The sequence below is a fragment of the Entelurus aequoreus genome, linkage group LG03 (genome assembly GCF_033978785.1).
Source record: "Entelurus aequoreus isolate RoL-2023_Sb linkage group LG03, RoL_Eaeq_v1.1, whole genome shotgun sequence".
Taxonomy (NCBI): Eukaryota; Metazoa; Chordata; class Actinopteri; order Syngnathiformes; family Syngnathidae; genus Entelurus; species Entelurus aequoreus.
Window position 1 is genome coordinate 51,037,631 of NC_084733.1, and position 22,454 is coordinate 51,060,084.

The 22,454-nt window shown below is 37.3% G+C and overlaps 2 protein-coding genes across 3 annotated transcripts; one reads left to right on the forward strand and one right to left on the reverse strand.

Annotated features, from left to right (window-relative positions):
• The first annotated feature begins 1,042 nt into the window (after positions 1–1,042).
• Positions 1,043–13,846, forward strand: zdhhc22 (zinc finger DHHC-type palmitoyltransferase 22). Its single transcript, XM_062042101.1, has 3 exons — positions 1,043–1,154; positions 8,506–9,060; positions 9,130–13,846. The coding sequence occupies exons 2-3, from the start codon at positions 8,508–8,510 to the stop codon at positions 9,399–9,401; spliced, it is 825 nt and encodes a 274-aa protein (XP_061898085.1). The 5' UTR covers positions 1,043–1,154; positions 8,506–8,507; the 3' UTR covers positions 9,402–13,846.
• On the reverse strand, positions 11,812–22,433 carry cipca (CLOCK-interacting pacemaker a). 2 transcript variants are annotated; one of them, XM_062042099.1, is made up of 4 exons: positions 22,276–22,433; positions 21,580–21,694; positions 17,749–17,918; positions 11,812–14,902 (listed from the first exon to the last, which is right to left on the reverse strand). In XM_062042099.1, exons 2-4 carry the CDS (start codon positions 21,683–21,685, stop codon positions 14,165–14,167), a joined length of 1,014 nt encoding a protein of 337 aa, XP_061898083.1. In that variant the 5' UTR covers positions 21,686–21,694; positions 22,276–22,433; the 3' UTR covers positions 11,812–14,164. The 2 variants fall into 2 exon arrangements, with proteins under 2 accessions (XP_061898083.1, XP_061898084.1); XM_062042100.1 differs by having other exon boundaries at positions 22,271–22,430.
• Between the last annotated feature and the right edge of the window lie 21 nt (positions 22,434–22,454).

Sequence of the window (22,454 nt, forward strand, 5' to 3'; positions counted from 1 at the left end):
GCAGCAATCTACAGCGACATTCCCGGGCACGGCACCGCTGCTGCCCACTGCTCCCCTCACCTCCCAGGGGGTGAACAAGGGGATGGGTCAAATGCAGAGGACAAATTTCACCACACCTAGTGTGTGTGTGACAATCATTGGTACTTTAACTTTAACTTTAATTCTGGATGAAAACCAACACTTTCCAACCAACCTGATGGAGCTGAAGAGGTGCTGCAAAGAGGAATGGGCAAAGAGTATATGGGAAAAACTGCCCAAAGATAGGTGTGTCAAGCTTGTGGCATCGTATTAGAAAAGACTGAGGCTGTAAGGTGCACCAACAATGTTAAGCAAAGGCTGAGTATATTTATGTACAAGTCTTTTTTTTAATGAAGTCGCAAAATAAAAAAAAATAAAAACTACTTTTGACATTGTCATTATGGGGTATTGTATGTAGAATTTTGAGGACAAAAATTAATACATTCCATTTTGGAATAAAGCTCTAATATACCAAAATGTGGAAAAAGTGACGCGCTGTGAATACTTTACTGTAACTACTTCAATATAACTTTGTCAAACGTGTGATAACTCATATCATAACATGTACAGCAAATACAAGAGCTGTATCGTAAAAAAACAATGTTTAATGTTATGATTGTCAGAAAAGTTATTTTAAAAGGTTATTAGTTTGCAGTGGTACAGAACTGTACTTCATCATATCGAGAGACGACTGAAAGAGGTAAAAAACAAAACAAAAGTAGCCTGTTTTTTGTTAACATTTGTAGGAATAATATCGGCACCACCATATTGTTTTACTATGGGTGATAAAACTCATGAGAAGCTGCAGTGTCCTCTGCTGTAAACCAGACTACATTGCACCTTCCATTTGTTTTAAATAGATGGTTTTGAAGCTTTTAATAAAAAGGTAAATCAACGAAAATATTTATATACACAATTGAATAAAACATGCCAGTTGATTGCCATGCTTGTGATTCACCATATTGAAAAAGGGATGCTAATATGTTTTGTTTTTATGTTCGATAAATGACACAACAAAGACATCTTGGCCAGCAGGGGGCGATGCAGCCAGAGAGCGTGTAGTGAAGTGTGCGCGGCGCGGCTGCACTTGATCAGCTCGGCGGTGCTGAAAAGGACAGCTCCTCCCCCGGCTGCAGGTACGCGTCTTTGTCTTTCTATTGCCTTTCCCCCCACGCAGGAACTACATTTATGTCGCTACGGCGCGGTGTGATAATTCATGTCAAGATGAGTGCTGGTGGAGAGTTTAGGTCAATGAGTGTGTGGAGCGTTGCCGGAGGAGGGCTTGGTTAGCGAGGGCACATTGTGGGTCATCCCCGTCTTTTCCACGTCACGTCCCTGGGTTAGGACTATAGATGTCATCTTCCACGCAACGTGACATTCAGTTGGGGGGGGGGGGTTGCAGAACACCGAGCAGAGGGCGAGATATTTTAGGTCCACTCAGTGTCCCTGAGGGTTCAGGAACCCAATTTGTTAGAGAGGACTTTTTCCTACAGAAGATTCCCTCCCGAACATTTATATTGCATATATCTCATTTATCATCATGCATGCAAGATGCCAAGATGGGGTTATTAAATATCATTCTGTTTAACAGATCACATGCACCACACTGTAGGAAGTGTAACATGTTTCTATTTAACTACATTATTTATCATTATCAATGTCATTAGAAGTGTTTCTGATTTCCCTTCATGGATCTAAAATAGGTCCTCAGAATATTAGTAGTATGATTAGTGATGGGCAAGCTACTTGAAAAATGGAGCAAGCTAAGCTACAAGTTACTCTCGATTAAATGTAAAGTTAAGCTAGGGGAAGCTATCCCCAGAGAATTTATGCTACACTACAATCTACACTGCAATTATATATATATATATATATATATATATATATATATATATATATATATATATATATATATATATATATATATATATATATATATATATATATATATATATATATATATATATATATATACACTACCGTTCAAAAGTTTGGGGTCACCCAAACAATTTTGTGGAATAGCCTTCATTTCTAAGAACAAGAATAGACTGTCGAATTTCAGATGAAAGTTCTCTTTTTCTGGCCATTTTGAGCGTTTAATTGACCCCACAAATGTGATGCTCCAGAAACTCAATCTGCTCAAAGGAAGGTCAGTGTTGTAGCTTCTGTAACGAGCTAAACTGTTTTCAGATGTGTGAACATGATTGCACAAGTGTTTTCTAATCATCAATTAGCCTTCTGAGCCAATGAGCAAACACATTGTACCATTAGAACACTGGAGTGATAGTTGCTGGAAATGGGCCTCTATACACCTATGCAGATATTGCACCAAAAACCAGACATTTGCAGCTAGAATAGTCATTTACCACATTAGCAATGTATAGAGTGTATTTCTTTAAAATTGAGACTAGATTAAAGTTATCTTCATTGAAAAGTACAGTGCTTTTCCTTCAAAAATAAGGACATTTCAATGTGACCCCAAACTTTTGAACGGTAGTGTATATATATATATATATATATATATATATATATATATATATATATATATATATATATATATATATACACACGTATATGTATGTATGTGTGTGTGTGTGTGTGTGTGTGTGTGTGTGTGTGTGTGTGTGTGTGTGTGAGGCCCCTTGTATGACATGCATTAAGCTACAGACCCCCATTTAACCGCATTTATATCTATGAGCCCACATGTATAATATCAATGTTAATGTAACTGAGAGTGTACAAATGGACCCAATAAGGGTCCAATACTATTAACTATCTGTCATTCAGCTGGGGACACTCTACAACTACCTCTAGGGGTACGCCACACCCCACTGTATTTATTTATTTAGTTTTCCTGTTCTTTGGCCCACCCCTATAATGTTATTCATTTTCTCTGCCTACTGTAAAAATAAACAAACACAATAAAAAAACAGTATGTATCAATAGCTTCACAAAAAAAAACCCCAATGACGTTTTCATGAACTCAGCTCACCTTAATGTGTGTTCCTAAATTTGTGTTCCACTGTCCACATCTTAGATGAAGACAGCTGTTATGATTTTGGTTTACAGAGTAAACAACTTAAAACTAAGGTTTGAGGCATTGTTTTCACTGAACACAAACATTTGTCTGAATATGGCCAATGACACACATTATTGTGGGTTTCCTGCACGTCGTCTTCATCACTAAAGGAAAAATCTAATCTGCAGGAGAGAATCCCTCTGTTATTTTCAAGTAAGTTTTTTTGTTTTTTTGAGTGGTCAGCTTGAAGCGTCCCTCTGTCTCTGACTCCCTCGTCGTCATGTGACATGAGTACGTGACTGTTATGATTTTGCTTCCTGGTTTCGATGACCCGCCTTATCTTGCCTCTGATTGGCCAGTCCGTAATGTTTCGCCCTAACCTTAGCCAATTGTGACTCATCATACGAACACCAACCAATCATCATGGATTTTGTCCGTATGCATGGATGTTCTCTTTCATCCCGGTCATTGTATTATCTCCGTATTTTTTTGGCCTGGATTTGCTGTCCATTGTCTCTCTTTGTAGCTTGTAGCTTTGATGTAAGCTACCTCGCTACATGGCTCTAAAAGTAGCTAAGCTACAGGAAAAGCTACTCGTTCAAAAAGTAGCTATGCTACTGCCAAGTTACTGGTAAATGTAGTTACATGTAGTGAAGCCCTTCACTGAGTATGCTGTACTTTTAACATCGCTGCCAACAACAACCACTGTACTAAACACAACATTTCACATGGTGACCCGGATAATAGCTGTTCTAGCTTCAATGGCACCCTGTAGTCCTTGTTTATTTACACCAAATCCCACCTCCAACCAAACTATACTCAGACTCAGGAGCGTAACACCAAATTCTGGGCCTCCTTACACAAGGCTCCTAAAAGGCCCCCCATGCCACCCTAAACCCAACATCGCTGCAGCCCCGTACTACTAATAGTATGTTAATTCTTGCATGGATTAGCAACCAGCTTTTACACCACATGTAAAAACTTGATCAGGTTTTTGACTTTTTAAAGACTGGATTAAACATATAGATAACGCCCCTAAATAATTTGTATTTATTACAAACCATAACAATGCATAATTTGTGTTGTTTCTATCTTATTATTATAGTATTATTATTACCAGGGGTTTAAATGTCCCTCTATATTTCAACCCAGTGATGCCTCTGTTTTTCACTTTAATCAAGGGTCTTTGAACTCACCACAGTTATGTGCAATGAGATGCAAAATAGCGTTCTCCTACGCTGCCACGGATAGATTTATCATAGTTTTACCTTTCTTCTATCATCTCATCCATCCAACCTTTTTCTACCGCTTATCCCTCTTGGTGTCGCGGGGGCGGCTGCTTGTTCCAAAACGTTGGTGCTGCGTGTGAATGCTTAAAAGTAAGTTTTGATGACCGAATGTCTATTGTGTGTTATTTTACTGGCATGCTTTTATTTGGAAGGCCTGACTTTAGCTACTACAGGATGTTACGCTGATGCTACCTGAGTGTTCCTGAAGTTGTGCTGCTGCGTCTTTTTGTTTTAGGAAAAAAAGCTCATTATTATTATTCATGAACATCAACATTATGTTTTTTTTCCTCTATTTCCCCCGTTTTTGCTGTTGTTGTTTTGTATGTTTAATTATATGTTTTCAATGAATCCCTGAATTTACCACGTCACTCCATATTCTCTACTGTTCGCTATTTGAGTTATTGTGTAGAAAATGGGAACAACTTCAAGCGTGCTTAACTCACTAACCGTGTTACAAAAGGGGCCAGTTAGAATAATACATAATGTTAGTTATAAAGAACGTTCAAACCCTTTATTTATTGAATCTAAAATATTGAAATTCAATGATTTGGTGCCTTTGTAAACTGCTAAAATTATGTACAAATCAAACCTGCTAATCAAGAATGTACAACAAATATTTTCAACAACAAATAAATATAATCTTAGGGAAAACATTAATTTAAACATTTGTATGCATGTACACACTTAAAACATTCAGTATATCAGTATGTGGAATTAAATTATGGATTGATTTGAGCAAAAAAATCAGTAAAGTACCAATATGATCAAGTTTAGAAAACTGTTTAAACTCAAAGTGTTTACAAAGTATATAGAATAAGGATACTGATAAACATCTTCAACCTGTTTAGTAAATGAGACACTCCTATTTATCTCATCAACTTATAAAAACAACTATTTATAAATGACAACTTTATTGATAATTTATTTCATTTGTTTGTGTTACAAATTGAGCACAGGAAGAAAACAAACGTATTAGAAATCACTATGAAACGGAAAAGGGGTAGGATTAAATAAGCTCTGCTTCTCCCTACTCCTTTTTGGTTGTGTTGTGATGAGAAACTGTAAATATGTGATGTACCATATTGTAACTGTATGCGTGTTCTATGTAAACTGGCTGTCGAACACCTTTCTCCGATGAGCGTTGTTAGCAGGTTGAATGACATTCTAAAGGGTGAAACTAAAAATAAGACATTACAATCAATATATACAAATTTGCAGCCAAATACACACACAATGCTACTTTAAAACACATGGAATATGTGAACAAATGTTAGACACTCAAAGCACTTCATAGAAAACCCATCATTCATTCACTCCACACTCACATGGGATGATTGAAAGCTACATACAATTTGCGCGTACGGCCCCTCTGACCACCACCAAACGTTCATTCACACTCATACCCCAGTGTGAGTGGCACTGCGGGCAAGGTGGGTGAAGTGTCTTGCCCAAGGACACAACGTCCGTGACTAGAATGGCTGAAACTGGAATACAACCTGAGCCACGCCAAATGACAATAACTGGATGACAAGCATTTCACATTTTTACAACTTTTAGTTGTAACAGAACACAATTTCCTTTACAATGTGCTGCACTTTGGACACCCCTGGCATAGAAACTGAAACCGCAACAATACATTTCTGTATGCACCTTTATCTAGAGCAGAGGTGTCAAACTCATTTTATATTGGGGGCCACATGGAGAAAAATCTACTCCCAAGTGAGCCGGACTGGTAAAATCACAGCACGATAACTTAAAAATAAAGACAACGGCAGATTGTTTTTTTTGTTTAAAAATAGAACAAGCCCATTCTGAAAATGTACAAATCATAATGTTGTTGGCTTTTTTTTACACTTACACGTACTTACATTATTTATACTTTCTGAATAAATTATGTGATAATGTTCATCAGTCATCTCATTGGTGTTAATTTTCAATCTATCAAGATCAATCAATCAATCAATGTTTATTTATATAGCCCTAAATCACAAAAGTCTCAAAGGGCTGCACAAGCCACAACGACATCCTCGGCACAGAGCCCACACAAGGCTCACAAGGGACGTCGATGTGAATGACTATGAGAAACCTTGGAGAGGACCGCATATGTGGGTAACCCCCCCTCTAAGTACAGTCCCTAGTGGATCCACATAACAGTGAGAGTCCAGTCCATAGTGGGGCCAGCGGGAGACCATCCCGAGCAGAGACAGGTCAGTAGCGCAGAGACGTCCCCAACCGATGCACAGGCGAGCGGTCCACCGCGGGTCCCAACTCTGGACAGCCAGCACCTCATCCATGGTCACCGGAACCGGAATAACCCGGCGAGGGGGCAAAGGAGAAAAGAAAACGGCAGATCAACTGGTCTAAAAAAGGGGGGTCTATTTAAAGGCTAGAGTATACAAATGAGTTTTAAGATGGGACTTAAATGCTTCTACTGAGGTAGCATCTCTAACTTTTACCGGGAGGGCATTCGATAGTACTGGAGCCCGAACAGAAAAACGCTCTATAGCCCGCAGACTTTTTTTGGGCTCTGGGAATCACTAATAAGCCGGAGTTATTTGAACGCAGATTTCTTGCCGGGACATATGGTACAATACAATCAGCAAGATAGGCAGAAGCTAGACCGTGTAGTATTTTATACGTAAGTAGTAAAACCTTAAAGTCGCATCTTAAGTGCACAGGAAGCCAGTGCAGGTGAGCCAGTATAGGCGTAATAAGATCAAACTTTCTTGTTCTTGTCAAAAGTCTAGCAGCCGCATTTTGTACCAACTGTAATCTTTTAATGCTAGACATAGGGAGACCCGAAAATAATACGTTACAGTAATCGAGACGAGACGTAACAAACGCATGAATAATGATCTCAGCGTCGCTAGTGGACAAAACTGAACGCATTTTAGCGATATTACGGAGATGAAAGAAGGCCGTTTTAGTAACACTCTTAATGTGTGACTCAAACGAGAGAGTTGGGTCGAAAATAATACCCAGATTCTTTACCGAGTCGCCTTGTGTAATTGTTTGGTTGTCAAATGTTAAGGTGGTATTATTAAATAGGTAAAACAATAATATCAAAATCAAATTACAGGATGTTATTTATGTAGGTTGCTCATTTTCCTCGACTGGTGCACTAACACGTGGTTTATTTTTTTTATTTTTTTACATATGTAGCATAATCTACAAAGATACAAATAATTGCTATTGCGACATCTAGTGGACACATTTAGAACAGCAGTTTCTTTCTTTCAAAAATTTTGGCTCATTTTTATACTTAGCAAACTCATTTCACGGGCCAGATAAAACCTATTCGCGGGCCTGATCCGGCCTGCGGGCCGTATGTTTGACATCCCTGATTTAGACCATAGGTGTACAAGTGTGGCCCGCCGGCGTCCTTAGTTTGGTCCACAAGACGTCACGAGGGTATGTAGCCTGTGGGGTGATTCCAAATCAAGATAGAATATCTGACTACTGTAAATTTACTGTGGGCACGTGTAAATCAGGTCATTGATCATGAATTAGATTTTTAAGCAAATCAACATAGCATTACTTATGACCCAATCCAAACAATCTTCCCTACTCATGGCACAAAAAAAAATGCAACCAACACGAAAAGTCAATTAACACACATGGTCACACTTAATACAACCTGATCACTGAACTTTGTCGGTATTTAAAAAAAAAACAGTCCAAGCACCATAGAAAATTCAAAACTACCACCATTTAAATCTATTAGGCATGATGGGAAAAATGCAAAAACTCTCGCCACACTAATCCATGTTTGGTTGTTTTAGCTGCTTGGTATTTCTGATTGATTAAAAAACTTTAAGGAGGTCTTCATACCCTTAATATCCATGTATATTAATTCATAATTATATATCCATTATGTGATTATAATATGTACACATGTATATATATTGCCTATATTGTTACTTTACATGAAATCCGCCTATGGCCCCAAGCCAAAGTTATTTTCTTGCCCAAAAAGACACCCCTGATCTAGACCCTCACCGATATTGCCTTGTTTCGTGACATTTTGTTTGTCACTTTATCTGTACTAAAGTCAAGATGTGTAAAAGATGTGTTTTCCCCGCCAAGCTTTCCAAATCCAACGTGTAACACTTTTCGCCATCATGTGTTGAGGTTTTAAGATGATGATCTTTCTGCTGACGTTTGTGCTCCACATTCCAGATATGCTCACCCGGATGCTCAAACTCAAGCTTCTCAACGCCGTGGCCCCGGCGTACTTCATCACGGCAACAGTGGTCACTTTCATCCTGCACTTTGGCTTCTTTGTCCCAACAATCTTCCTCGACACGTCACATGTGTGGGGGTCCACAGTTGTTCACTCCGTGGTCTTCCTTTTCCTCATGTTCAACGCCCTGGGGAATTACATGATGACCATCTTATACACGGCGGCGAGCGGCAACGAGACGGCGGTCCCGGTGTGTTCGCCGCACTGCTCAGACAAAGTGGACGCTCACTATCTACTGAACGGCCGCCACTTCTGCAAACTGTGCAAGAAGGTGATATTCAAGCGGGACCACCACTGCTTTTTCACCGGGAATTGTATCGGCAACAAAAACATGCGCTACTTCATCATGTTTTGCATCTACACCTCCTGCACTTGTTTGTACTCGCTGGTTCTTGGCGTGGCCTTCCTCACAGTGGAGTACTCCATCTCTTTTGACAACCCGCTGACCTTCCTGAGCCTTCTCCCCCTCTCCACCGGCTACTTCTTCATGGGTGAGTTGAGTTCTGAAACAATGTACTGGTGGTACAGAACTTACTGAGGAATTCATACCTTCAACTCAGGGACCATCTCCGGCCTTCAGTTCTTCCTGGTCCTGATGCTGTACGTGTGGCTGGGCATCGGGCTGGTCTGTGCAGGTTTCTGCTGCCAGCAGGTGCTGCTGGTGGCCCGGGGGCAGACCTGGTGTCAGATGCAGAGGGGGCAGCTGGTGGAAAACCGGAGCCCCTGGAGGAGCAACCTCAAGGATGTTTTTGGCACCAACTGGGCGCTGGGCCTCATCGTGCCCGTGCACACGGTGGAGATGTGCTCTGAAGAGGCACTCAAACAAGACTGAGCATCTCATTATTCATTTATGAAAAACATTTTTTTAATTTACCCTATTGATCCGAATATAAGACGGTAGGAAAGTCTCAGGTTACAGAGGGTTTTCTCCTGTCACTCACACACAACAGTGACTTGCAGGCCTGATGTGACACATGTGGGGTTTGACAGCAAATTCTGGGTCCCACCCCACCCTAAACAACAACGTCGTTGCCCCATACACACACATTTGGTGTGTTTACATGCCCTTAATAACGAATTAGGTTTGGTTAGAACCAGCATTTTAAAGACATGTAAAAAAAATTTTTTTTAAATCTGTTTTTGATATTTTTAAGACTGGATTGACAAATCTAGATGAACACTCGTAAATAAATATTTTTTTAGTTAGTTTTTTTTTTCAAAAATAGTGCCAACAAATTCAGTGTAAAGTGACCAGAATATGAATTAAAAACATACTATACTATCTAACCCTTCATTATTCACTTAATTATGATTAAAACTAAGTTTTATTTTACTTCAGAGTGTAAAGTAAAGATTAGACATTACACCCATGATTATTATAAGTGGATACTGCAAATCATAATATTTCATCATTATTATTTTTATGATTTTATTATTATTGCATCTACCGGAGGTTAAGCCTCCCCTTGTCTTTAAAACCTAGTGTCTCTAACGTTAATTGCGAATCCTTGAAACTCACCACGGTTATGGGCAATAAGATGCAAAAGTAAAAGCAGTCCTATGCTGCCGCAAATAGATTTATTTTTAATCACCTCATTATTGTTAGAAAATACTGGTTCTTTGTGTGAATATCATTTCATATTTTTGATATAGATGCTAGTCTTGCATCCTGAGAACCAGCCTCCCCTGCAGAGGACATTTGTGTCTTGTGTAACAGGGCTACATTATTTATGTCTGAAATTTGTATCTATGACAAAAGAAATAGAACATAATCAATCAAATGTCCACTAAAAAAAGTTTTTTATTTCTCTTTAGGGATGAAATCAAAATTCAAAATTTTTTTTTAAAGCATACATTTTTGAAAGAGTCAGTGAAATGTCCATTAAGTTAACATTTAATATGTATATCTTTAAGAAAATATTAACAAAATAAAATTTTGAGAACACATGTTTTTACATATTCCAATACTCCTAAATGTATTGCAAAACGGCTGCGCCTTCTGACTTCAACATTTTTTTGGAAACATGATAGGTATAACATCCACAGATATATTGCTACAATCTATTAGAAACTACATTCATATTCTAATATTACAAATCGATTGATATGCAGCCAAAAAAGTTACTGCAGATTAATTTCCTCAAATCACAAAATATACTCAGAACTTTCGACACAAACCTTTTAAGTGGGTTAAGTTAACACTAACCATAAACTCAAAACATAGCTGTCCACAGGGTTTAGGTTTAGATAATGCTTATCTACAAAACAGATGTTTTTTATTGTAATAATTTCCCTGATACTGAAACATGACTTAAAAAAAAAAAATCATTCTTTTGTCTGTGATTATCTCGGAAAACATTTATCCAAGAACAGGTCTTGAAAAAAGGGGAACATCTCATATTGGGGTCAATATGGTAAATACTTAATACAGTGGACCCTCAAAATAGACTTTGAGTTTCAACAATATGTCCATGAGAAATCTTCTAAAAAATTAGAGATGAAGTCACACAAAATTTGCTCACATCATGGAAATTTTTGGTTGAACTCCCAATTTTTTGCCTAACGCTTTTAGAGGTTCAACTGTATGTTTCATCATGACTTAAGTATTCCTTGGCATACATTCCTATTAGGAGAAGAGCCATATACAGTAAGTATGTAAGAGTTTCATATTTAGTAGCTTTTTAAAAAGCGATATTTATAGGGCAACTAGTAAGACTCATGGTGAACATACAGTATACATGAATTGCTTTGCATTTTTGCGCACATACAGTAGAACATCCAGGAAATGTATTTTTTTACCATTATTACGTTTGATGTTAAGGGCTCGCAGAAAAAAATATGTGTAGTGATCCTCATGCATCAACAATGCAGAGAATGTGACTCAGCCTAGTTGGTGATGGGCAGCATCGGTTACATACTGTAATCATCCAGGGTATTAATCACAATGTGCCATAAAATCATGTCTTACTTCGACATTTTGTACACAAGGACCCCACAGATGCTTATAATTAATGATGGGACCTTGTGGTAATAGTAAGGACTTCCCACTGTTTCAACATACTCAACATTGTTTTTCTACATTTAAACACTTTTAATTCTTACAGCGAGTTTGTCTTTTCCTTGTACACACACACATACACTCACAGTGCTGTAAGTGATTTTAAAGTCTTCAATTTTTAAAGCACTTTTCTGTGTAACGCAAGCTAGAATCTTTGCGCCAGAAGAAAAAATTACAGAAGAAATGACTTTTCAAACAGTTTAATGACCGTTAGTCAAGAGGACTTTTTGCAACAAAATTCAGACACATTTGGTTTTGTCTCCGTCTTACTAGAACAACAACTCTAAGTATTGCAAGAAAGTAGTATTGCCGAAATAAAGAATTTAACGTTGCCATTAAATTTGTCCATGTGTGGCTTCCTGTCATGACATGTTGATTTTTTGGAGAGCTTTCTGCAAAAATGTATAAAGTACAGCAATCCAGGCTGCTCAAGCACTAACAGATATAATCAAAAGGCACATTTAACATTCATGTTCACATTAAAAAAACTAAGGAGCAGAGCAATATTGGGTAACAAAAGTGCAAGAGGCTGATATGTAACTAATACTTCTCAGCTATTATAGTGCCATTGTCATCTCAGTAATAAGCAAAATAGAAAAAAGTAACACATCCAAAATAAATACAAGGCTACAAAATTTAAAACATTTTGGGAATTTGAAAAAAAACCCCACTTTTTCCAGAAAACTAGTTAAAAAAGTGTAAATAATAGCAAACAAATAAATAATACAAGTAAGTTTTGCCAACTGCCATTATGGGATTCGGGTGGATAATTAAAATTAAACAGAACTTGAAATAACACATGTAACTCATTCTCACATTGACTAAAGATGGATTTGGTAACATTAGCTGAGTTGGAGGGCGGTTGCATGGAATGTGCGTGCGTAACGCTAACAATGTCTCGTATCCAAATTGTCATCACACCTTAACTCAAGGTTGTCTACAGACTAACAACACGTTATTAGTAGTAGATCATACAAAAATCCCTCGGAACTTCCTGGGTTTAATCTGAATAAAATGAAAGAAAAATTCCAACAAGACTACTGAACTGAAAACAAAAATAAGGAGATGAAGCAACTGTGCTACAATTAGAACCTCCTGGTCAATTATTTATACCGTTCATAAGCATCAAAGATATACATGAGCCTATCCTAGTTTTTGTTGCATTATGACAAAGGTATCACTTATGTAAAGTTAAAGAGGAAACTACTAATTATTTGTATAAATGTGGTCATTTTGCGGTACGTTTCGTCGTTACTAACACTCTCAGATAAATTAAGTTAGAACTGAATTTTTAACCTAAGTAAAAACTTAATTTTGGGCCGTAAACAATAGATTCAATTAAAAACGAGTTACGGTGCGCAGTGGAAGAAGACACTAGCCTGTTTCACAACTGCAGCTACAGATAGATGGGACAACTTTGCTGAGCTGACTTTTTGCACTTCATTATGTCTCCTAAGCGTGAACAGACTCTTCTGGTGGTAGTGCGTAAGACAAAAAGAAAGTGAAGTTAAAAATCGCTAAACTCTTAAAAAATGTTAAAAATATCAAAATCAACTTTGGCCACATGTTCAATCCAAGCCGCACAAACACCGTAACCATCATCAAAGATTATGTATTTGAACATGTGAATGGATCTTCTACTATGAAATGGACACTGATAAATAAGCATAGTTCTTTTTTGTATCGCTTAATTGAATTCTTCTATTATCGTTTTTGTGACTGCATTTAATGTCTTTCAAGTGTTCAGTGTACGGCTGCTACAATATTTTGCCATTTAAATGCTATAGTTTACAATGTAAGCCTTCCATTAATTTAAGGTGACTAGCGTTGAGATAAGATTATTTTCAGAAAATTCATTCAATAAAAATATATAAACAATGTCCCTTTTTCAAGCGTTACTTTAAGTACGAGATCCCACACAATTCTTGGTAGACTAATTTTGGGTGACATCTGTTATTGTGCGTGTTGTGCCGTGCTTGTACCGTTCACTATGACTAGGAGTCTCCAACTTATCTTATCCTGAAAGCTACTTCTACAAAATAAAAATCAGCAACATAACATTTATTTTTAATATGTATTTCAAACCATACAAAGACAATACGCTTGTTTTGCTAGATAATTAACACAATGTTTAGATCTGCAACTGACATTTTGTAATAAAACATTTTGTGCGTCTTTTCAGTATTAATTTTTTTCTAATTCAGTTTTTATTTATCACTACTAGAGCTACTTTGACAACAGATTTTCTGATTTATATGACTGGAAACATTTAAATTTTACTTTAATTATGTTGCACATTTCCACTCAAACCGTAGTCATTGTCTTTGTGCTATTTTGTGGTAATTTGTCATTAAAGAGGGGAATAATGTCTGAATTGAACAGTTTTACAAATACAGAAAATTCTTTGACACTTTGGTGAGCTACTGGTTGGAGAGACATTAACATATGTAGATGCCGTATCCCTACAGTAAGTTAGCAATGGCGAAAAGAGGAAATGTATAACCATGTCTCTACTCGAATGGATGCTGTGTGAATTGTTACTTGTCATAGTCCTGCAGAGAAAGCTGGAGTTTAGTCCACAGATGAGGATCTCCACTTTCTAGCGCTTCCAGCAGGAGAGCCGTTTGCTCCTGCAGCAGTTGCAGCTGACCCTGCGTGTGCTTGTTCTCCTTGATTAACTGCTTGGTGCGCATGGTGATGCCCAGTAGGCCGCAATTGCTAAGGATGTTGTAGGTATTGCTGAATCGTGTCAACTTGCTGCTTTCTGCCAACAGGCCGTCTTGGTCATTGTCAGAACACGACAAGTTGGGGTCTATATCAGTCCTACAAGAACTTGCGCAGGCAAGCACGGAGGAGAGAGACTTCTCGCTGAGCTGCTCTGAGCTCTCAGCCGACAAAGCCGAGTGGTTGTTTGTGTTTTCAAACTTGGCCACACTCGTTTTACTGGGAGCCTGAGCAGCCCACTGAGTGGTGGGTGTGCCATGCTGCTTGTTGCCTTGCTTGCGTCTACTGTGTCGCTGGTCATATGCTGAAAATGCACTCTTCATTCTCGAGGACCGCTTTGAAGGCGCAGTCACAGGATTTGGGGCGATTCTGGGATATGACTTGACGGTGGATGTGAAGCTTTTTGATGGCTTGACATTTTCAGAGGCTGTTTTTGGTGATGTGCTGCTGTTTGACATCATGGGTTGAAGCAGAACCATCGGAGATTGAGACATGACATTGAGGGATGAAGGAAAACCCCACTCTTTCTCAGCTGGAGTCACTGGCGAAGGCTAAGTGAAAAATTGAAAACTGATTAGTACAGTCGTAATTAAATTAAGTAAAAATTATCAACAAAATAAACCCATATAATTTCAATTGAAGGCTCTGATGAGTGACATGTATGACAACATTTATTCCAAATTCAGTTTGAAATTGAAAACTCAAGTGTAATACAAAATGCCTTTCACAAGCACAGCAGTTTTCAGACCTAAAAGAAGCACTTTGCCCAGCAAAAAAGTGCCGCACACATTTTTAGTGATGGAATTTTTACCAGCCCATACGTCGAAAAGCGGTTTTACAATAATTTGAAAAGTGCTGGCAGTGCCTCTGTTACCTGCCGTGACAGAAATACATATGCCTCAAAAAGACAGAGGCTCCCCTCTGCTGTCATTTTTACACAAACCATGTAAACACCAATGCATAGTTCCCCATTTCCAGTGTTAAAACAAGTTATATTCAAACACAAGTATAATTGAAAAACATCTGTCTACAAAAAAACACATTCGCCAGGTCTTATGCGCATTTTGTCCAATTAGAAGCCTAGAAAAGTAGCCAAAGCTGATTTGGTAACATTGTCAAGATAAACAAACGAACATACCTGATTATAGCACCTCTGTTGATCAATATAGTGATATATTACAGAGATAGATGTTTACTGTCATTGCAACATGTATAACGAAATGTACGATAACGTGTTATGTATCTTTAAAAATAACACACTTAAGGGATTCAAGGAAACAATATGTTCCTTTTGAATTTACCGGTGCGTGTTTCAAGGCGCACTGACATCTGCCGCTGCACAAAACTAAAGCATTACCGGTAATTGCTCTGAAATGAAAATTCTCGGCCAAAACCAAAAATTGAGAATGAAGAAACCAAAACCGAAAAACCAATAAAAATGATTTTGCCAATTATTAATCCCCAACAATGCATTTATGGCAATGCCTGTGTACTAACATCGCTACAACCAAGGCATTGCAAATGGAAACAATAATATTTATCCTTTAAAGAATGAAACAATCATAAAATCTGAAAATATTTACGGTAAATACCACTGGTATTAAAACAATATAAAATACAAATAATGCACACATTCTTGTTCTTTTAAAAACAAAGCCCCCGACAAACATAGCGCCTTGGATCATTCGGGTACTCAAACTCCTCCACCAGGTGGCGATTCATGGAGGAGTTCAAATCTCAACTTTAAAATATGGGTATAAATTAGTAACAAATAAACCACAACAAGTAAAACAATAATAATAGTAGAAACACTAGATTTAAAGAACAATAGCAATATAAAAACAATTGATTTCAGTTTTTCCATTTTAATTGTTTTTACTTTTTACGCATGCTTTTGTGTCAAATAAAATGTTATGAAATGTTTGTTAATTAAAGGCAAAAATCCTTACATTTATTGGTGCAATACATCTTTGGACAATTTTGACCAGTATTTTAGGTCAAATCATAATAATTGTGTAAATGTATCAATAAGTGCTTTAAGTACAAACTTGAGTAAGCTACTTTTTTTAAACCTTTATTTTCTTAGTGCAGTCGGATGTTGCGCACTGCGTTATTATTGTGAAAGGACGAAGTGTGCTGTGCTGTTGTTCTCAGCTTGATGAGGAAAGAGATAATTTAAGGCTGTAAAAAAGAGAGCCTCTCAAGTTGCGACTGCTGTTTGTATGTTCATTTTGAATCCGTGATGTCGTTCACAACAACACAAGCAAATGAGATGTTTTGTGGATGTATGAATTGTTTTTTTTTAGCTTTAGCTCCGTAGTTTAACCACTGTTTCAAGGGGCCGTCTCGACATTGTTTAATTCAGTACAGGGCGGTTGAGTGTGTCGGGGCTAAATGAGCACTACGAAACATTTTTTTCCCCAAACAAATATTCCTTTTCCTTACAATGACAGCATTTCACTTACATTTGTGTCAATTTCCCTGATATTCTGCATTTTACATCGTATTTAATTTTATTGGCCGATGGCTTCCCTGCTTAGGCTGCTGCCCCCACGACCCGACCTCGGATAAGCGGAAGAAGATGGATGGATGGCCAATTATGTGACTCTGGCCGCAGTAATGTAAATGCGGAATTTAAATGACTTTACTTTTTTTCTTTCTTTAGTGATTATTGATTTGGTTTACTAGCGTTGTGTCAAATGAGTAGCAACCATGGTGAGATTCCACACTTCTAATAAACGTGCTGTGCTTTCATTCATTCGCTCCTCATCTGTTTTACCGTCACAAATTCCCATTTATCGTTTTTTCCCCGATTATTATATTTTTATGATCGTGAGAAGCCATAATCAAAGTCTAAATTTGATTAATTGTCCAGCCGTAATTGATTGTATATTGAAATATATGGTATTTTGGGGTGTTATCCCCCTGATAATGTACACTAAAATTAACCAAAAATTGTGACCACAAAACTGTGATAGGATTTGAACCGCAGATTTTGTGAACCGTTCCATCCCTAATTTACTCTTGAGCAAACAAAGTGCACAATCCCAACTTTAGGTAGAGTAAAGGTTAGAAATACAAAGCAACAAGAAGTACAGCAACCTTTCCTTTCCTGAGTTTATCCAAGTGTAGTTATCAACATTTTTTTATATTAATTTACATAAATAACGGTAATACTAACTGTCAAGAGTTTTACCGTGGTTTTAATACAGTTTATCGTTACAGCCTTAATAACAACATAAACATATTGTTCGGTTTGGCCGTTTCTTGTGCATTCTCTGATATGGTTTGCAATTATTAAATAACCATAAGTGAATCCCTCAAGGTAAAATAAACCATGCAAGTTTTAGTTCACAGTTAGTCGAAGCCAAATCAGGTAAAACCATGCTGTGTTTACCTGATTGAGAACAAAGTTATTCATAATCAGCATCTGAGACAGTCCAGCGTACGAGCCTCCCATCACAGCCAGCTGCACTCCAGCCACGTCGTGGCCGATTGTGGACCTTTTTCTCCCTGTATCTTCAGAGTCCGTCCCATCAACTGCACTCAGATACCCAGAACTGGCATCTGGAAGGGACCGAAACAAGCCACATCCTCTTGTTTAACGGGTCTAATGTTACCAATACCTGTAGTAGCACATTACACTATTATGGAAACAGTGGCAGATTTAGATAAGCATCTGTGGAACGCAAGGAAAATAAACCATCAACTTAATGAGGTCCCGTCGTTTATGACCGAAGTGACCTAGTACAAGACAGTCTACACGCTACACAATATGACCTAGATCTCTTTTTCTGATTGCAGCTGACCTTGTATACTTTTAGAAACAGAAATACAAAAGTAGATGGTGCTTCTACCAAGAGCAGGTCGCATAAAGTGTTTGGTGCATCAAAAAACTTAAAGGGGTCCTAGTATACTATATTTGTGTGTATTTGGGATCCCAATAGGTCCCAAAAATTTGAAATCAAACCATGGAGGCATGGCGGAGATATTTACAAAACAATCTTGCTTTCTTCCAAACATGGCGTTTGGAATTTGAGACGATTGTGACATATTTTGCCTTAGCTTTCAGTGAGTCTGCCATTTTCATTCAGTTTTAGTCCAAAATGTAGTCAACAAGCAAATGTTTCTTTATCCTCTTGTTGTGGGGCACACTTGCTCGTACATGCAAGTGCATGCTAAAATCTTCCGCTGTAGCATATAGTTCTAACTTATATCTGTTAGTAGACTCGATATGGAAGCATTAAAAACTACAACATGGCTGACTGGGTGGAGACTCAGTCGGAGGGGGATTGGCCTGGAGAAGAACTCAAGTAATTTAATACGGCCCACAAAATGGCGCATTCTAAAAGAACATTCAGAAAGCGACTTGAAGATGGGCTTTACAACAAAATCTATGCAAAGTTTTTTACCCAAGCATCCCCATTACATGTTATGTAGACCACAAGGAAGTGTTTTAAATGTAGAAGAAAAAAAATCATAATATGACCTCTCTAAAGGGGAACTGCACTTTTTTTTTGGAATGTTGCATATCATTCACAATCATTATGTAAAACAAGAAGACAGATGTATATTTTTTAATGCATTTTAAACATACGTAAATAAAAGTCAGCTTACAATGGAGTCAATGTGATGCCCTCTTTCCACCCATAAAAAAACATCCAACAATACTCCATTTACATTTTGTGACTTGAATATTAGTGATATCGTTATTATAGTGCTAACGCAGACAGACTATTTAAAGCTGCGCCGTGATCACAGAGAGCTTACTAGCTTGTGTGGTGTCTATGTTGATATCATCAGCTGGTTTCTCGCCTCAGTGCTCGTTAAAGTTTATTTTTGACCATTAATAGGAGAAATATAGCCTTAGAGGAAAATCTAATTTAAAACATTTCTATGCACATACAACACTAAAGAATTTTAGCATATCAGTATGTGAAATTCAATTATGGAATGGATTAAGCAAATAAATCTAACACACCAATATGATTAAGTTTAAGAGACTGTTCAAACTTCAAGTGTTCATTCACAAAGTACAAAGAAGAACAATTATAAATATATTGAACCTTTAAAAAAAAAGAGAGATAAGGATTATTTATGTATTTAATATTTGTTTACTTATGGTACATTTATTTATTTTTTCTTCACTGTTCTGTTATCCAATCAATCCACTTTATTTATATAGCACATTTAAACAACAAAAATGTTTCCAAAGTGCTGCACAACAATATTAAAAACAATATTAAAAAACATATTCAAATATTATCCTTAGCTCCACCAATGACTGAATAAAAACAACAAATAAATAGATATAAAACCAATACAAAAACAATATAAAAATAAATGATTATAAACGATTTTAAAGGGTAAAACCAATTAAAACAGTAAATAGAAATCAAAATTTATTTAAAAAAACCCAGAGGACAGAGGACCACACAACTCATGTAGTGTTAAAAGCCAAAGAATAAAAGTGGGTCTTAAGACGAGACTTAAAACACTCCACTGTGGGAGCAGTTTGAACATGGAGGGGCAGAGTGTTCCAGAGCTTGGGGCCGACCACAGAAAAGGCCCTGTCTCCCCTGGATTTAAGTCAAGTCTTGGGCACAGCAGACATTGTACAGTAAGTGATGTTTTACTATGTTTGTTGGCTTTAATCAAGTCTGCAATGAGTAGTAATCAATTATGTTGTTGAAAAAAATAGAATGTGATGCGTTTTTTAAATTGATGAGCCGCTGTATACTTAAAATGACAAAAATACATAAATATTTCACATTATTATGAACATGCCTGTTACTACATTACATATATTCTTACAGTGTGTATATAAAACCTTGATAGACGTGTTTGGATGTTTTTAAGCGCTTTATAGCCAGAATAGAGCGGCTACCATAGGCTTTATTGTAAGCAGACTGTTTCTTGCATTTATTTACAAGTTAGAATCATAAAAAAAGAAAAACGTGTGTGCTTATCTTACATAAGGACTGTGAGTGATAGGCAAAATTAAAAAAAATATAACCAAAAAGAGGGCTTTGCAATGGGAGACCCCTTATCAGCAATAATGAGCATTTTTTTCATGGAAGACCTAGAAACTACCGCCAACAACACAGCACCTATACACTGCAGACCTACCTTTTGGAAAAGATACATGGATGACATTCTGGAGAAAACAAAAATGGGACACACACACAGGTTCTTACAGACCATCTCAACAGTATTGACAAGACAGGAAACATCAAATTCACACATGAAGAGGAAATAAACGGGACCATAACTTTTTTGGACATGAAAATCCACTGCAAAGATGACGGTAGTCAAAACATTACTGTTCACCAAAAACCGCCACACACCGACCAATGTCTACTGTGGACCTCCAAACATCCCAAAGAACACAAACTATCAGTTGTGAGGACACTCTATGAACGGGCCAACATCATTAAAGAAGACAAGGATAGATCAAAAATGCACTCAGAAACTGCCAATATCTGACCTGGGCCATCAAAAAAGGGGAACAACAAGTAAAAAACAAAGAAAAGAAAACAAAGAAGAAACCCAAAATAAAACCTGAAATAAAGAACAATGAGGACATAACCTTACCATACATTAGGGGAATAACAGAACCAATGAAAAAAACAGAAAATAAACAACAGTTAAACCTCACACAAAAACAAAACAGTTACTTGTGCATCCAAATCACAAAATAGAACAGGACAAGAAATGCAATGTAATTTACGAAATCCTGTGTATATCATGCAAAAAAATCATACATCGGAGAAACGGAGGACATTCAACACAAGGAAGAAAGAACATAAGAAAGAATGTGACAAAAAGACAACTGGAAGGTTTACAAGAAGCCTAAAACAAAAATCCAAACAGGAAATCTTAAAATCAGTTATATCAGATCATCGCAAAATTAATAACCACATCATGGACTGGGACAGCGCCAAAATCATTGGGACAGAAAGTAACAAATTCAAACGATAAATTAGGGAGGCGATCGAACTAGGGAAGTGGCCCAAGGAAACCATCAATCGAGATGAGGGATCATTCATACTCTCGCATACCTGGGAATCCCTCCTCCATGAACTATCAAGCGGTCATTTTCTGATTACAAAAACATTTGAAAAGTATATGAATAAGAAGACATAATGAACCTTTTTGAGCAACATTTTTAAAAAGTGCAGTTCCTCTTTAAGGTTTATTTGAACACAAAATTGACAAAAAATAAAACCTGAGAAGCCTGAATCTCGTTCCAGGTCCTGCTTCACTGCTCCATGTCGTGTCCCCCTGGTGAAAGATGGCGTCCTGTGATGGACAGATTGACTAAAACGGCTCATGATGGTCTCCTGTGTGTAGCAAAAGACACATTTGAATTGGAATGATGACGAATAACAACAGCAAGTAACTTAAATGCAGTAAACAGTGTTGTCTCATGGCGTTTGAATGTTGACGTTTTAATTCTACAGATAATTCATTGATGACGTAATAATCCAGTTATCCAGTCCAATGGTTCAGACACATTTGATGATAATCCTAATCTGCTACAGGTTACTAATGACGTCAACGATTAAATCAATATACCTTAGAAATAAATATATAAAAAAACTAATTAGGTGAATTCAATGTGAGATATACATACTGGCTACATCACAAAAATCCATGCGTGTCACGACGTCAGCTAACGTTAGCTAGCAAACGCAAGCGTGATTTAAGCGAACTGAGTAGTAATTTGTCAAAGTTATCGACTACATATCAGAATAAAACACTGAGGACATTTAAAATATCTGACAAAGTATAGCATGCATTTATTTGCTTTGTTCAAAACGCATGCAGGCTAGCGTTAGCATTTCGCATCGTTGGCGTGGCAACCAATCAGTGGCAGGACAATAAATGTATATATTTATATAAATCAGTTTGTTCACCTTACCAAGACGTTTCCGTGTTGAAAACAAATTCCCGTGAGTATAGAAATATAATGTTTTTCCCACAACGTTGAAGTCTGTTATCCTGTTTTCTTCTTCAGCACGTTTGACGTCACATCATGTTGTTGAACGCTTCTTCTTCATTGGTTTTCATAGCGATTGACAGCCATTCAGGAAGCTTTAC